The sequence below is a fragment of the Salmo salar genome, chromosome 05, assembly GCF_965601325.2.
Source record: "Salmo salar chromosome 05, fSalSal1, whole genome shotgun sequence".
NCBI classification, from domain to species: domain Eukaryota; kingdom Metazoa; phylum Chordata; class Actinopteri; order Salmoniformes; family Salmonidae; genus Salmo; species Salmo salar.
The window spans coordinates 323,469-341,767 of NC_138295.1; the positions used below are offsets into that span (position 1 = coordinate 323,469).

Consider the following 18,299-nt stretch of genomic DNA (forward strand, 5'->3'; position numbering starts at 1 on the left):
CCACTTGAGAAAGGCGATAATGTGTTTCAGCCTGGGGCTGGAATGACGACATTCTGTTTTTTCCCGGGCTCTGAGCGCCTATGGACGACGTGGGAAGTGTCACGTTAGAGCAGAGATCCTTAGTAAATGATAGAGATGGAAAAGAAGTTCAAGAAATGGTCAGACAGGCCACTTCCTGTAAAGGAATCTCTCAGGTTTTGACCTGCCATTTGAGTTCTGTTATACTCACAGACACCATTCAAACAGTTTTAGAAAATTTAGGGTGTTTTCTATCCATATGTAATAAGTATATGCATATTCTAGTTACTGGGTAGGAGTGGTAACCAGATTAAATCGGGTATGTTTTTTATCCAGCCGTGTCAATACTGCCCCCTAGCCCTAACAGGTTAAATTAAAGATCCAGGCAGCCTCTCGTTTTAACAATAAATTATCAAGGTCACCCCCTCTCCTCGGGAGGGTGACATGTTCAATACCAATATAACGCAGAGACGAAATCGGATGGTTTGCTTCCAAAAAGTGGGCCGCAACTGGGTAAGTTAAGTTTTTGCACCTAATGGTGCTACGATGCTCTGAGATACGTACTTTTAATTCACGCTTTGTTTTACCCACATAATTTTTACCACAAGGACAAGTTATAAGATAAATAACTGCCTTAGTGGAACACGTAATAACACCTTTAATTGGGATAGATTTCCCTGTTTGGGGGTGTTTGAAGGATCTACATTTATAAGTGCCATTGCATTGAGCACAGCCATTACACTTGTAATTTCCATCCAGTATGGGCGCAAATAGACGTTGTTCAGGAATATCTTGGGGTGGTAAATCAGAGTGTACCAATTGGTCTCTGAGATTTCTGCCCCGCGAGAATACGACCAGGGGAAGATCAGAAAACACATTAACGAGACTATCATCATATTTCAGAATGTGCCAATGTTTGTGAACGATTCCTTTAATTTGTTCAGAGCACTTTGAATAGCGGGTAGTGAGAACGCAAGAATGCGTCTTTTTGCGAGACTGACCTTGAAAAAGGTCATGTCTAGTTTTGTTTTGAATTTTCTCAATGGCAATATTAATCTGATCATTTTTATACCCCCTCTCCTTGAACTTTCTGTGCGTCTCAGCCATATTTCTGTCGAAATCTGATTGTTTAATACAAATTCTTTTGATTCGACAGAATTGGCTGTAGGGCAAACTATTTTTCAAGGGCAGTGGGTGACAACTATCAGCCCTCAACAAACTGTTACGATCAGTAGGTTTCCTGTAAAGATCAGTGTATAAAACATTATCTTCACACACGATCAAAAGATCAAGAAAACTAATTTGACGTGTATCAGACTGCATAGTAAATCTCAAATGTTCAGAACAGGAGTTAAGAAAAGCATAAAACGCCTGGAGCAGTTCTGCATCACCCCTCCATAGAACAAAAATATCGTCAATATACCGTTTCCAAATAATGATGTTAGGCAAGAAAACATTTTTAGAGGGTTGAAAATGGATTGTTTCTCCATGTAACCCACATACAAATTAGCATAGTTAGGAGCCATGGGGGATCCCATAGCAGTACCCTTCGTCTGAATAAAGAAATCATTTAGAAACATGAAGTAGTTGTGGGTGAGTACTATTTCAGCCAATGTTATAATGCAGCACTGGAAGGTAGCTCATTAGGGTCACGTTGCAGAAGAAAATGTTCCATGGCTTCAATACCGCCCTCATGTGGAATATTTGTGTATAACGACTCAACATCAAAAGTAACTAACAAGGTGTTCTCAGGCAGAGGATCAAGAGATTCAATGATAGAGATCATACTGCTGGTGTCCTTTACAAAGGAGGGGAGCTGTTCTGCAAGTGGTCTAATAAAAAAATCCACAAAAGTAGATAGAGGGGCCGTTACTGCATCAATGCCCGCTACAATAGGGCGCCCTGGAGGGTTTGTAACATTCTTGTGTAATTTCGGCAAAGTATAGAAAGTGGCAATTTTAGGGTGTTGAATGGCCAGAAAGTCATATTCTTTTTTAGTTATCTGACCAGAATTTAGATAACCATCTAGGACAGTAAAGATAGTATTCTGAAATTGGGAAGTAGGGTCACTTCTGAGTTTCTTGTAAAAGGTGTTGTCAAGCAGTTGTCTATGACACTCATTTACATAAGCTGTCCTATCCATGAGTACAACCGACCCACCCTTATCAGCAGGACGAATAAGGACTGACGTATCGGATTGTAAATCAAGCAAAGCTTGTTTTTCATCCTTAGATAAATTATGGAAAGATTTGAAGTCCTGTTTATTCTTAAGGAGATGAGCAACATCTTTTTCAACAAGTCTGCAATATGTCTCGATAGAGTGATTGCGATTGGCTGGAGGTACAAAATAACTCTTGCTTCTAAAAGGAGTCGGAGTACGTACAGGTAAGTAACCTACTGGTTCAATAGAAGTGTCAGGATTAGGGGAGCTAAAGTATTCCCTTAAACGGTTGTTTCTAAAAAACTTGAACATGTCTACCTTAACGTCAAAATCGTTACACTGTGTTGTAGGCACAAAAGATAACCCTTTATTAAGCAAAGAGACATGGGCAGGGCTCAATATCTTGCTTGGTAAATTAAAGACACTCAGTCCCGTGGGTTCTGGGACCGTGTGAACGGTCTCCTCTGCCTCTGATAGTCGTTTCTTCTTACCCCGTCGGGTGCGGCATCTCGTCGATGCGCGTGCCTGCGGCCACCTGCGCCCTTCCGTTGGCCCAGTCTCTCGTTGAATAAAAAACTGCCACTGGAAGCCGATGAGGCGCTGGTTGTAGAGTGTTGGTCAGACGGGTGTGGATCAAAGTAAGTGTCATCCCTCCTGCGTCTGACATGGAGAGGAGCAGGACCTCCTTTGTCAGGGTTTCTCCAGAAGTAGACTTTATCCTCGGCCTTATCTTTTTTGTCTTGGTTGAATTTCTTGATTTTAAGTTCCTTTATTTCTGTGGACAGCTTGTCCTGGAGCGCTTGGTTAGTTTTCATCAGTTCATTGAATATGCCATCATCATTAACAGCTATTTGTAGAGCTGTGCGTTTGTCTTTAATCGTATTATCCATTTCACTAAAATCCTTTTTCAACTGGTCAACAATTAATGTCATTAAATCAATAGAGCACTTGTTCCACCCGGCACAGCCAGAAGAGGACTGGCCACCCCTCATAGCCTGGTTCCTCTCTAGGTTTCTTCCTAGGTTTTGGCCTTTCTAGGGAGTTTTTCCTAGCCACCGTGCTTCTACACCTGCATTGCTTGCTGTTTGGGGTTTTAGGCTGGGTTTCTGTACAGCACTTTGATATATCAGCTGATGTAAGAAGGGCTATATAAATACATTTGATTTGATCCTTGGTGAATACCTGCTCCAGAGTGCTCAGGACCTCAGACTGGGGTGAAGGTTCACCTTCCAATAGGACAATATCCCTAAGCACAGAGTCAAGACAACTCAGGAGTGGCTTCGGGACAAGTCTCTGAATATCCTTGAGTGGCCCAGCCAGAGCCCGGAGTTGAACCCGATCGAACACCTCAGGAGAGACCTAAAAATACCTGTGCAACGAAGCTCCCCATCCTACCTGACAGAGCTTGAGAGGATCTGCAGAGAAGAATGGGAGAACCTCCACAAAAAAAGGTGTGCCAAGCTTGTAGCGTCACACCCAAGAAGACTCAAGGCTGTAATCGCTGCCAAAGGTGCTTCAACATATTACTGAGTAAACGGTCTGAATACTTATGGAAATGTGATATCAGTTTAATTCTAAAAAAAACTGTTTTCACTTTGTCATTATGGGGTATTGTGTGTAGATTGATGAGGGAAAAAAATATTTAATACATTTTAGAAAAAGGATGTAATGTAACAAAATGTGGAAAAGGTCAAGGGGCCTGAATCCTTTCTGAATCCAGTGTATATGGATGATGTATAACACCAGGCACATTTAACAGTTAGGCTGTTGATTATAGACCTAATTATGTTGGTTTCCTCTCTCCTCACTTCTGTTTGACAATTAAGACAAGGGCTGTTTTCTCAACAGCAATATGCTGGTTAACTTTGCCATTATGCACACTGCAATATGCTGGTTAACTTTGCCATTATGCACACAGCAATATGCTGGTTAACTTTGCCATTATGCACACAGCAATATGCTGGTTAACTTTGCCATTATGCACACAGTAATATGCTGGTTAACTTTGCCATTATGCACACAGCAATATGCTGGTTAACTTTGCTATTATGCACACAGCAATATGCTGGTTAACTTTGCTATTATGCACACAGCAATATGCTGGTTAACTTTGCCATTATGCACACAGCAATATGCTGGTTAACTTTGCTATTATGCACACAGCAATATGCTGGTTAACTTTGCCATTATGCACACAGTAATATGCTGGTTAACTTTGCCATTATGCACACAGCAATATGCTGGTTAACTTTGCTATTATGCACACAGCAATATGCTGGTTAACTTTGCTATTATGCACACAGCAATATGCTGGTTAACTTTGCCATTATGCACACAGCAATATGCTGGTTAACTTTGCCATTATGCACACAGCAATATGCTGGTTAACTTTGCCATTATGCACACAGCAATATGCTGGTTAACTTTGCCATTATGCACACAGCAATATGCTGGTTAACTTTGCCATTATGCACACAGTAATATGCTGGTTAACTTTGCCATTATGCACACAGCAATATGCTGGTTAACTTTGCCATTATGCACACAGCAATATGCTGGTTAACTTTGCCATTATGCACACAGCAATATGCTGGTTAACTTTGCCATTATGCACACAGCAATATGCTGGTTAACTTTGCTATTATGCACACAGCAATATGCTGGTTAACTTTGCCATTATGCACACAGCAATATGCTGGTTAACTTTGCCATTATGCACACAGCAATATGCTGGTTAACTTTGCCATTATGCACACAGCAATATGCTGGTTAACTTTGCCATTATGCACACAGCAATATGCTGGTTAACTTTGCCATTATGCACACAGCAATATGCTGGTTAACTTTGCCATTATGCACACAGCAATATGCTGGTTAACTTTGCCATTATGCACACAGCAATATGCTGGTTAACTTTGCCATTATGCACACAGCAATATGCTGGTTAACTTTGCCATTATGCACACAGTAATATGCTGGTTAACTTTGCCATTATGCACACAGCAATATGCTGGTTAACTTTGCCATTATGCACACAGCAATATGCTGGTTAACTTTGCCATTATGCACACAGCAATATGCTGGTTAACTTTGCCATTATGCACACAGCAATATGCTGGTTAACTTTGCCATTATGCACACAGTAATATGCTGGTTAACTTTGCCATTATGCACACAGCAATATGCTGGTTAACTTTGCTATTATGCACACAGCAATATGTTGGTTAACTTTGCTATTATGCACACAGCAATATGCTGGTTAACTTTGCCATTATGCACACAGCAATATGCTGGTTAACTTTGCTATTATGCACACAGCAATATGCTGGTTAACTTTGCCATTATGCACACAGCAATATGCTGGTTAACTTTGCCATTATGCACACAGCAATATGCTGGTTAACTTTGCTATTATGCACACAGCAATATGCTGGTTAACTTTGCTATTATGCACACTGCAATATGCTGGTTAACTTTGCCATTATGCACACAGCAATATGCTGGTTAACTTTGCCATTATGCACACAGCAATATGCTGGTTAACTTTGCTATTATGCACACAGTAATATGCTGGTTAACTTTGCTATTATGCACACAGCAATATGCTGGTTAACTTTGCTATTATGCACACAGTAATATGCTGGTTAACTTTGCCATTATGCACACAGCAATATGCTGGTTAACTTTGCTATTATGCACACAGTAATATGCTGGTTAACTTTGCCATTATGCACACAGCAATATGCTGGTTAACTTTGCTATTATGCACACAGTAATATGCTGGTTAACTTTGCCATTATGCACACAGCAATATGCTGGTTAACTTTGCCATTATGCACACAGCAATATGCTGGTTAACTTTGCTATTATGCACACAGTAATATGCTGGTTAACTTTGCCATTATGCACACAGCAATATGCTGGTTAACTTTGCCATTATGCACACAGCAATATGCTGGTTAACTTTGCCATTATGCACACAGCAATATGCTGGTTAACTTTGCCATTATGCACACAGCAATATGCTGGTTAACTTTGCCATTATGCACACAGCAATATGCTGGTTAACTTTGCTATTATGCACACAGCAATATGGTCTAGCAAAAGGTGCAAATTAGACAGCGCACTGATGTTTCAGAACCACAGAAAGCGCCCGTTATAAGATCATATATTTATTAGTGTTGCACCATTGTCCTTAATCATCATGTACAATTTCAGTAGCACGTCTTAGAGTCATGGACTGTGCCATCCTCACGGCCTCCGCAATGGATCAGTCCACTCGGACGGGCCTCCGCAATGGATCAGTCCACTTGGACGGGCCTCCGCAATGGATCAGTCCACTCGGACGGGCCTCCGCAATGGATCAGTCCACTCGGACGGGCCTCCGCAATGGATCAGTCCACTCGGACGGGCCTCCGCAATGGATCAGTCCACTCGGACGGGCACGAATTAGACAGGTGTCTTGTACACCATGAACATATTAAGTTTTTCTGTTTTTTTAATACAATTGCAAAAAAAATTCTAAAAACCTGTTTTTGCTTTTTCATTATGGGGTATTGTGTTTAGATTGATTAACATAAAAGTTAAATATCAATTCTAGAATAAGGCTGTGACGTAACAAAATATTGAAAAAGTCAAGGGGTCTGAATACTTTCAGAATGTACATCTACAGAAATAAGACAGATCCTCTTCTGTTGGGTGTTTCAGCGTTTAACAGCTGATTCCCTGAGCGCCGAGCCTCACGCAACATGGCTGATTAAAAACGGACCAATCTGTGAAGTTGTTTATCTTTGCTATGCCATAATAAAGGCTTCACACTTCTTTCCATCAGAACAGCCTCTGGTATCACCATTTATTTAGTGTTCTTTACACTGTTCCAAATTGTCCGAAAAATTATATTTATAAATCAACAACAAAAAAGTGATCCCCTTATAATAATGAATCATGTCATTATCATTAGTAGACTAGGTATAGAACCACCAGGTCATTATCATTAGTAGACTAGGTATAGAACCACCATGTCATTATCATTAGTAGACTAGGTATAGAACCACCATGTCATTATCATTAGTAGACTAGGTATAGAACCACCATGTCATTATCATTAGTAGACTAGGTATAGAACCACCATGTCATTATCATTAGTAGACTAGGTATAGAACCACCATGTCATTATCATTAGTAGACTAGGTATAGAACCACCATGTCATTATCATTAGTAGACTAGGTATAGAACCACCATGTCATTATCATTAGTAGACTAGGTATAGAACCACCATGTCATTATCATTAGTAGACTAGGTATAGAACCACCATGTCATTATCATTAGTAGACTAGGTATAGAACCACCATGTCATTATCATTAGTAGACTAGGTATAGAACCACCATGTCATTATCATTAGTAGACTAGGTATAGAACCACCATGTCATTATCATTAGTAGACTAGGTATAGAACCACCATGTCATTATCATTAGTAGACTAGGTATAGAACCACCAGGTCATTATCATTAGTAGACTAGGTATAGAACCACCATGTCATTATCATTAGTAGACTAGGTATAGAACCACCATGTCATTATCATTAGTAGACTAGGTATAGAACCACAATGTCATTATCATTAGTAGACTAGGTATAGAACCACCATGTCATTATCATTAGTAGACTAGGTATAGAACCACCAGGTCATTATCATTAGTAGACTAGGTATAGAACCACCATGTCATTATCATTAGTAGACTAGGTATAGAACCACCATGTCATTATCATTAGTAGACAAGGTATAGAACCACCATGTCATTATCATTAGTAGACTAGGTATAGAACCACCATGTCATTATCATTAGTAGACTAGGTATAGAACCACCATGTCATTATCATTAGTAGACTAGGTATAGAACCACCATGTCATTATCATTAGTAGACTAGGTATAGAACCACCATGTCATTATCATTAGTAGACTAGGTATAGAACCACCATGTCATTATCATTAGTAGACTAGGTATAGAACCACCATGTCATTATCATTAGTAGACTAGGTATAGAACCACCATGTCATTATCATTAGTAGACTAGGTATAGAACCACCATGTCATTATCATTAGTAGACTAGGTATAGAACCACCATGTCATTATCATTAGTAGACTAGGTATAGAACCACCATGTCATTATCATTAGTAGACTAGGTATAGAACCACCATGTCATTATCATTAGTAGACTAGGTATAGAACCACCAGGTCATTATCATTAGTAGACTAGGTATATAACCACCATGTCATTATCATTAGTAGACTAGGTATAGAACCACCATGTCATTATCATTAGTAGACTAGGTATAGAACCACCATGTCATTATCATTAGTAGACTAGGTATAGAACCACCATGTCATTATCATTAGTAGACTAGGTATAGAACCACCATGTCATTATCATTAGTAGACTAGGTATAGAACCACCATGTCATTATCATTAGTAGACTAGGTATAGAACCACCATGTCATTATCATTAGTAGACTAGGTATAGAACCACCATGTCATTATCATTAGTAGACTAGGTATAGAACCACCATGTCATTATCATTAGTAGACTAGGTATAGAACCACCATGTCATTATCATTAGTAGACTAGGTATAGAACCACCATGTCATTATCATTAGTAGACTAGGTATAGAACCACCATGTCATTATCATTAGTAGACTAGGTATAGAACCACCATGTCATTATCATTAGTAGACTAGGTATAGAACCACCATGTCATTATCATTAGTAGACTAGGTATAGAACCACCAGGTCATTATCATTAGTAGACTAGGTATAGCAGCCTTGTATAACCTCCATCTAGCTGTAGGCCTCAGAGTGCATTCTATTTAGTCTTAATACCATTAAGCCTGTATCAATCGATCATTAATTCGTTCATGTCATCCCACAGAATACGAGTCATTCATGATTTCAAAGGGAATCAAGCATTTTAGTTAAATAAAATAAATAATTAGCATAAACAAGAAATAAACCGTTCCATTTCGTAAATTGCATTCAAGAATGAATGTGACTGATTTCAGTCTTTGCTGGAAAAAAGGCTTTACAAAAAATGCATAACGTGACAGACTCTCTGGTCCGCTGATAACTGATTTAGTGTCGTTTACATTGTGCCAAACGGTCAGAGAAATTATTTTGTAATGTATCCAGCACCTGTTTGACACACATAATATACACGCAGTGCTTGCTCCTTCCCTTATTTTTCTTGATCTCCATTAATTTCCACAACTAGTCACATTTATTCCACATATCTGACTTCTCTTTTACCTCTTAAGTAAACATTCCCCTGTTTTGAGATTGTCACATGCTCTGCATCCATTTTTCTGTCATGTGTTTGTTATAACCAATTTATTGATGTGATTATGATATAGGTCAGGCCCTATTGGTCACACCGTCATGCATGCGATGTTTCACGTAAATGTATATATATTTTTTTTTTAACATTTATTTTATTTAACTACGGAAGTCAGTTAAGAACAAATTCTTATTTACAATGACGGCCTACCCCGGACAAACCCAGACAAAGCTGGGCCAATTGTGCGCCGTCCTATGGGACTCCCAATCACGGCCGGATGTGATAGAGCCTGGATTCGAACCAGGGACTGTAGTGACGCCTCTTGCACTGAGATGTAGTGCCTTAGACCCCAGCACCACTCGGGAGCCAAGGGTTGAGGGAATGGGGAATGTTTTTCCCCTAAACAAATGAGGGATTTCGGTAACAGACATTTTCAGTCAGAAATGGCTGTAATTATGTTGCAGCTTATTAAGCAACACGGACAGCGTGCTGATGTTCTGTGGTGGTCGCTGCAGCAGTAGCTCGCTGTAATATTAATTTTTAATACTTTACTTGACTAAAACACATAGGACGAGTCTATACTGATGAAAATAGTCTTGGCCTCTAAACCGTCAAGCTGCATACTGGACCCTATTCCAACTAAACTACTGAAAGAGCTGCTTCCTGTGCTTGGCCCTCCTATGTTGAACATAATAAACGGCTCTCTATCCACCGGATGTGTACCAAACTCACTAAAAGTGGCAGTAATAAAGCCTCTCCTGAAAAAGCCAAATCTTGACCCAGAAATTATAAAAAACTATCGGCCTATATCGAATCTTCCATTCCTCTCAAACATTTTTGAAAAAGCTGTTGCACAGCAACTCACTGCCTTCCTGAAGACAAACAATGTATACGAAACGCTTCAGTCTGGTTTTAGACCCCATCATAGCACTGATACTGCACTTGTGAAGGTGGTAAATGACCTTTTAATGACGTCAGACCGAGGCTCTGAATCTGTCCTCGTGCTCCTAGATCTTAGTGCTGCTTTTGATACCATCGATCACCACATTCTTTTGGAGAGATTGGAAACCCAAATTGGTCTACATGGACAAGTTCTGGCCTGGTTTAGATCTTATCTGTCGGAAAGATATCAGATTGTATCTGTGGATGGTTTGTCTTCTGACAAATCAACTGTAAGGTTCCGTTTTCACTATATATTTTACCTCACTGCTATGCGGATGACACACAGCTGTACATTTCGATGAAACATGGTGAAGCCCAAAAATCACCCTCCCTATAAGCCTGTGTTTCAGACATAAGGAAGTGGATGGCGGCAAATGTTTTACTTTTAAACTCGGGCAAAACAGAGATGCTTGTTCAAGGTCCCAAGAAACAAAGAGATCTTCTGTTGAATCTGACAATTAATCTGGATGGTTGTACAGTCATCTCAGATAAAACTGTGAAGGACCTCGGCGTTACTCTGGACCCTGATCTCTCTTTTGACGAACATATCAAGAATAGTTCAAGGACAGCTTTTTTCCATCTTCGTAACATTGCAAAAACCACAAACGTTCTGCCCAAAAATGATGCAGAACAATTAATTCCATGCTTTTGTTAATTCTAGGTTGGACTACTGCAATGCTCTACTTTCCGGCTACCCGGATAAAGCACTAAATAAACTTCAGTTAGTGCTAAATACGGCTGCTAGAATCCTGACTAGAACCAAGAAATGTGATCATATTACTCCAGTGCTAGCCTCTCTACACTGGCTTCCTGTTAAGGCAAGGGCTGATTTCAAGGTTTTACTGCTAACATACAAGCGTTACATGGACTTGCTCCTACTTATCTTTCTGATTTGGTCCTGCCGTACATTTATTTTTTATTTTTTTTATTTCACCTTTATTTAACCAGGTAGGCAAGTTGAGAACAAGTTCTCATTTACAACTGTGACCTGGCCAAGATAAAGCAAAGCATTGTGCCACAAACAACAACACAGAGTTACACATGGGATAAACAAAAGTACAGTCAATAACACAATAGAAAAATCTATATTCAGTGTGTGCACATGGCGTGAGGAGGTAAGGTAATAACTAGGACATAGTAGCGAAGTAATTACAATTTAGCAAATTAACACTGGAGTGATAGATGTGCAGATGATGATGTACAAGTAGAAATACTGGTGTGCAAAAGAGCAAAGCAAGTAAGTAAAAACAATATGGGGATGAGGTAGGTAGTTGGATGGGCTGTGTACAGCTGCAGTGATCTGTGAGCTGCTCTGACAGCTGATGCTTAAAGCTAGTGAGGGAGGTAAGAGACTCCAGCATCAGTGATTTTTGCAATTCTTTCCAGTCATTGGCAGCAGAGAACTGTAAGGAAAGGCGGCCAAAGTAGGTGTTGGCTTTGGGGATGACCAGAGAGATATACCTGCTGGAGCGCGTGCTACGGGTGGGTGTTGTTATGGTGACCAGTGAGCTGAGATAAGGCGGAGCTTTACCTAGCAGAGATGACCTGGAGCCAGTGGGTCTGGCGACGAATATGTAGCGAGGGCAAGCCAACGAGAGCATACAGGTCGCAGTGGTGGGTAGTATATGGGGCTTTGGTGACAAAACGGATGGCACTGTGATAGACTGCATCCAGTTTATTGAGTAGAGTGTTGGAGGCTATTTTGTAAATGACATCGCCGAAGTCGAGGATCGGTAGGATGGTCAGTTTTACGAGGGTATGTTTGGCAGCATGAGTGAAGGAGGCTTTGTTGTGGAATAGGAAGCCAATTCTAGATTTAATTTTGGATTGGAGATGCTTAATATGAGTCTGGAAGGAGAGTTTACAGTATAGCCAGACACCTAGGTATTTGTAGTTGTCCACATATTCTAAGTTAGAACCGTCCAGAGTAGTGATGCTAGTCAGGCGGGCAGGTGCGGGCAGCGATCAGTTGAAGAGCACTTAGTTTTTCTAGCGTTTAAGAGCAGTTGGAGGCCACAGAAGGAGTGTTGTATGACATTGAAGCTTGTTTGGAGGTTTGTTAACACAGTGTCCAAAGAAGGGCCAGATGTATACAGAATGGTGTCATCTGCGTAGAGGTAGATCAAGAAATCACCCGCAGCAAGAGCGACATCGTTGATACAGAGAAAAGAGTCGGCCCGAGTATTGAACCCTGTGGTACCCCCATAAAGACTGCCAGAGGTCCGTACAACAGGCCCTCCGATTTGACACACTGAACTCTATCTGAGAAGTAGTTGGTGAACCAGGCGAGGCAGTCATTTGAGAAACCAAGGCTGTTGAGTCTGCCGATAACAATACGGTGATTGACAGAGTCGAAAGCCTTGGCCAGGTCAATGAATACGGCTGCACAGTATTGTCTTTTATCGTTTGCGGTTATGATATCGTTTAGTACCTTGAGCGTGGCTGAGGTGCACCCACGACCAGCTCGGAAACCGGATTGCACAGCGGAGAAGGTACGGTGGGATTCGAAATGGTCAGTGATCTGTTTGTTAACTTGGCTTTCGAAGACTTTAGAAGGGCAGGGCAGGATGGATATAGGTCTGTAACAGTTTGGGTCTAGAGTGTCACCCCCTTTGAAGAGTGGGATGACCGCGGCAGCTTTCCAATCTTTAGGAATCTCGGACGATACGAAAGAGACGTTGAACAGACTAGTAATAGGGGTTGAAACAATGGTGGCGGAGAATTTTAGAAAGAGAGGGTCCAGATTTTCTAGCCCAGCTGATTTGTACGGGTCCAGGTTTTGCAGCCCTTTCAGAACATCTGCTATCTGGATTTGGGTGAAGGAGAAGCTGGAGAGGCTTGGGCAAGTAGCTGCGGGGGTGCGGAGCTGTTGGCAGGGTTGGGATAGCCAGGGGGACCTGAGCTCAGGACTACCTGGCCTGATGACTCCTTGCTGTCCCCAGTCCACCTGGTCATGCTGCTGCTCCAGTTTCAACTGTTCTGCCTGTGGCTATGGAACCTTGACCTGTTCACTGGAAGTGCTACCTTGTCCCGGACCTGCTGTGGTTTTCGACTTTCGTCTCTAACTCTGAATGCTCGGCTGTGAAAAGCCAACTGACATTTACTCCTGAGGTGCTGACCTGTTGCACCCTCTACAACCACTGTGATTATTATTATCTGACCCTGCAGGTCATCTATAAACTTTTGAACATCTTGGCCATGTTCTGTTATAATCTCCAGCTGGCACAGCCAGAAGAGGACAGGCCACCCCTCATAGCCTGGTTCCTCTCTAGGTTTCTTCCTAGGTTCTGGCCTTTCTAGGGAGTTTTTCCTAGCCACCGTGCTTCTACACCTGCATTGCTTGCTGTTTGGGGTTTTAGGCTGGATGAAGGTGAACGGAAATACATTTGATTGATAAACTGTACTTGACTAAAACACATAGGACGAGTCTATACTGTATATGGAAAAACACACGTTTTAAAATGTCGACCAATCAATTGGCCAAAAGAACAGACGACGCTCGGTCAACCAATATTTTGTTGTTGTTGTCGGGGACAGCCCTACACACACGCAAGCTTTCAACACACACCCGTAACAGACATTTGTTAAATCCTGTAAACAGACACAAACCCACCTGTTAGGTCACTGCGGCGCTGCATCCTGTATGTGTCCTTGCCCTCACACAGCCGGCGGATATAGAAGCCCATCTCTGTGACGTCATCAACACGCTCCGTCACGACCAGGTCCTCCTGTACCAGGTAGCTACGGAACGACCCCGACTACACACACACACACACACACACACACACACACACACACACACACACACACACACACACACACACCACACACACACACACACACACACACACACACACACACACACACACACACACACACACACACACTCATTCATTCATCTGATACTTTAGCAGACAACTAATCAACAACAATATGTTCTCTACCCCTCCGCCCCTCTACTCACAGTCTCAGGTCTGTTCTCACCATGAGACTGTGTTAGCCTGCTGAGCTAAACGTCTGTTCTCATATATGAGACTGTGTTAGCCTGCTGAGCTAAACGTCTGTTCTCACCATGAGACTGTGTTAGCCTGCTGAGCTAAACGTCTGTTCTGACCATGAGACTGTGTTAGCCTGCTGAGCTAAACGTCTGTTCTGACCATGAGACTGTGTTAGCCTGCTGAGCTAAACGTCTGTTTTCACCATGAGACTGTGTTAGCCTGCTGAGCTAAACGTCTGTTTTCACCATGAGACTGTGTTAGCCTGCTGAGCTAAACATCTGTTCTCACCATGAGACTGTGTTAGCCTGCTGAGCTAAACGTCTGTTCTCATATATGAGACTGTGTTAGCCTGCTGAGCTAAACGTCTGTTTTCACCATGAGACTGTGTTAGCCTGCTGAGCTAAACGTCTGTTTTCACCATGAGACTGTGTTAGCCTGCTGAGCTAAACGTCTGTTTTCACCATGAGACTGTGTTAGCCTGCTGAGCTAAACATCTGTTCTCACCATGAGACTGTGTTAGCCTGCTGAGCTAAACGTTTGTTCTCACCATGAGACTGTGTTAGCCTGCTGAGCTAAACGTTTGTTCTCACCATGAGACTGTGTTAGCCTGCTGAGCTAAACGTCTGTTCTCACCATTAACTGCATGAAGAGGTCCATGAGGTCTTGAGGAGGCAGAACCACTGAAGTGTTCAGGGGAATCACAAAGCATGTCCTCAGAGTCAGGTCCAGATATGCCGTCAGCTTCTACACACACCAGAAATATGTCAGAAAACTCTCACTTATGTCTGCCATCATCCATTACAATATAACAGCCAGTTGTCATATAATGGATTGTTTGTGTAGTTGTATTTAGGCCGAATGTGTGCGCGAGCGTGCGTCTGTCACTAGTGTAGCACACACACACTCGCAGCTCCCGTTTTAGGTTGCTGTCACCCCGGAGGTTGAGCCCCCTTGATAGAATATAATCACGTCATAAGCAATGATTTTTTATTATAGGAAATTACCTTTAAAACTGCAAAGTTCTCTCTTAGCCTCAAGTCAGGACAATCATTGTCCAGCAGGGAACCTTTATTTTAAATAGTTGATTTTTTCTGCTGCATTATTTGAGCTTAAAATGTACATTTAGGGGAAAATATTTGTTTTGGGAATTTTCTAAATAATTCCAATATAATTAAATTCCATGTTGGCTCTATGCCTGGAAATGGCCTTGTCCAGAACAAAGGATCCCATGTTCAACACTCTAAAAACTGTTAATATGGATTTTAACTGAAACATGATGTTATGTAGTCCTCTGTAACATTACTGTTAATAATGGATAACTAACTAACTAACTAACTCTAGTCCTCTAACATTACTGTTAATGATGGATAGTAACTAACTAACTAACTCTAGTCCTCTGTGACATTACTGTTAATGATGGATAACTAACTAACTCTAGTCCTCTGTAACATAACTGTTAATAATGGATAACTAACTAACTAACTCTAGTCCTCTGTAACATTACTGTTAATGATGGATAGTAACTAACTAACTAACTGACTGATTAACTAACTGACTAACTAACTAACTCTAGTCCTCTGTAACATTACTGTTAATGATGGATAACTAACTAACTAACTAACTAACTAACTAACTAACTAACTAACTAACTAACTCTAGTCCTCTGTAACATTACTGTTAATGATGGATAACTAACTAACTAACTCTAGTCCTCTGTGACATTAAAGAATATTTCTATCAAAACTGTGATATATAAAATATGCATCTGGAGGTTTCGTAAACTCTGTGTCTAAGATCCTAAATGAATCAGGAATCCGTGTGTGTACCTTTTGGAAGTCGTGCAGGATATATGCGGGGTCTCCCTGGGCAAAGCGAGGGGGTGGGACCTTGATGGTGGCCATGTTGTCAGAGATCTCTACTTCCTCCTCGACGCGGGGCAGATAGTAGGGCTGTCTCTCTACCGCCGCCCCGCTGGACACCTCACTGAACTGCATGGCCCCGTGGTACAGCCTCTACAGAGGGAGAACAGCAGGGGGGGCAACTCAGTCAATCAAAATGATAAGGTCCCCAGAGAGGGGGTAACATGATAAAAATACACAGAGTCCATCCAAAGGATTCAGTACCTTGGGTGTGTAGTATCGGTAGAGGCAGGCTGCCCCTACTATAGCCCCAGTCAGGATGAACGACAGAGCCAGTAGAGTGAGGACACATTTCCCTGTAGAGCCTTGATTACTGCTGCTAAGGTTACCCACAGCTGCCTCGGGATCCTAGAAACACACACAGAGAGAGAGACAGAAATTATAGCAACATGTAATCCCATCAATTTGGGTATTCTCTATCAGTACAGTACAACAATGTTTCATATAGAAAAAAACGGTGTCAATTTGTGCAACAATGTTAAATGCAGTAACATAATGTTATACCTATTATAATACATTGCCTTATTAAATATATATATATATATATATATATATATATAACATTATGTTATACCTATTATGTTATACTATATATATAATTTAATAAGGCCAGCGCAACAATGTTTCAATCTGACGGGAAATTCCACCAATAACTGACAGCTGTGAACATTCTAAAATGGGCCGACCCAAATCAGACCCAAATCATGGCGCATCTCACAGCACACTGAGCGATGCTTCTATTCTGCTTTTATTTAACTAGGCACGTCAGTTAAGAACAAATTCCTATTTACAATGACAGCCTACCCTGGCCAAACCCTAACGATGCTGGGCCAATTGTGCGCCGCCCTCCCAATCACGGCCCGTTGTGATACAGCCCGGAATCAAACAAGGGTCTGTAGTGACGCCTCTAGCACTGAGATGCAGCGCTTTAGACCGCTGCGCCACTCGGGAGCAGCGATTGAACCACAGTATCTGTGCTCTAGAGACCTTTAACACACAAATACTGGTTCATTCTGCCATGTGATTCTAGCTTCTATGACCACTGCACCAGTGGGTCTAGTCTACCCGGGCTCTGAGTGGTGCTGTAGCCGGGGGAAGGCCTCTTCTGTCCCGCTGCAGCGCCATCAGACCACCGCTGATGTCCAGACAGAGAAACGTACCTTCTCAGAGACCAGCCCAGCCTCCTTCCCTTGCAGGGCTTTCTGCGCCAGAGCAGAGTTGAACGCTATCTTCACCATGATACGACAGAACTTTGACGATTATTTATCCCCGGGTATAATAGTGCGCACTAGATCTCTCCTGTGCACCGCGTGATTCCGTGACGCACTTTGAATTAACGGAGAGGGAGCTTGATCTCGGTTTGTTCTGGACTGGTCACATGTTTGTAGATGTCATTTTGGGATTAAAGGGAGGCGCATATAATGAGGATAGAGCCTGAACTACTGGGCTACACTGCAACTATAAAGCGATTGTCAGAAGAAAATGCCATTCAGTTATATATATTTAGTAAATTGTGCATTCCCTGTTTGACGGTCAGATTGCAGGACCGAGTTCGAACCACATTATTATAGAATGACCAGCAGGAGATGTGGATGAGTTATTTTTAATTTTGTGTGATTGAGGGAGTCAGATCCAGGGGAGAACGACTGCCCCTCTCATTGAATCAACGGAAGTTCAAATCCGACCGTGGTACAACAGACATTGTTCTCAGAAAACAGGATCCCCTATTATAGCAATTGAAAAAATTGCATTCTTCTTGGTCACTCGTCGTGTAAATAAAAATGTTTAAAAGACAATCACCAGATGTAGGGGGGGGGGGGGAAACACACGCAGAAGGATAATTTAGCCTGCAATGCCTTCAACTTGAGTTACTCAATGAGAGAATACAGCACTGAGCGAGCCTGCAACATCCCTTCTTCCATGA

At 41.7% G+C, this 18,299-nt stretch overlaps 1 protein-coding gene across 1 annotated transcript in view; it reads right to left on the bottom strand.

Moving 5' to 3' along the window:
• itm2a (Integral membrane protein 2A) overlaps positions 1-17,673 on the bottom strand; it is a gene marked incomplete at its 3' end in the record, with an annotated part of 46,608 nt that extends 28,935 nt beyond the window's left edge. Inside the window, 5 exon segments of the mRNA NM_001139826.1 lie at positions 14,072-14,216; positions 15,090-15,200; positions 16,283-16,468; positions 16,580-16,723; positions 17,536-17,673. Of these exon segments, the coding sequence (NP_001133298.1) occupies positions 14,072-14,216; positions 15,090-15,200; positions 16,283-16,468; positions 16,580-16,723; positions 17,536-17,613 (664 nt within the window). The 5' untranslated portion in view covers positions 17,614-17,673.
• Between the last annotated feature and the right edge of the window lie 626 nt (positions 17,674-18,299).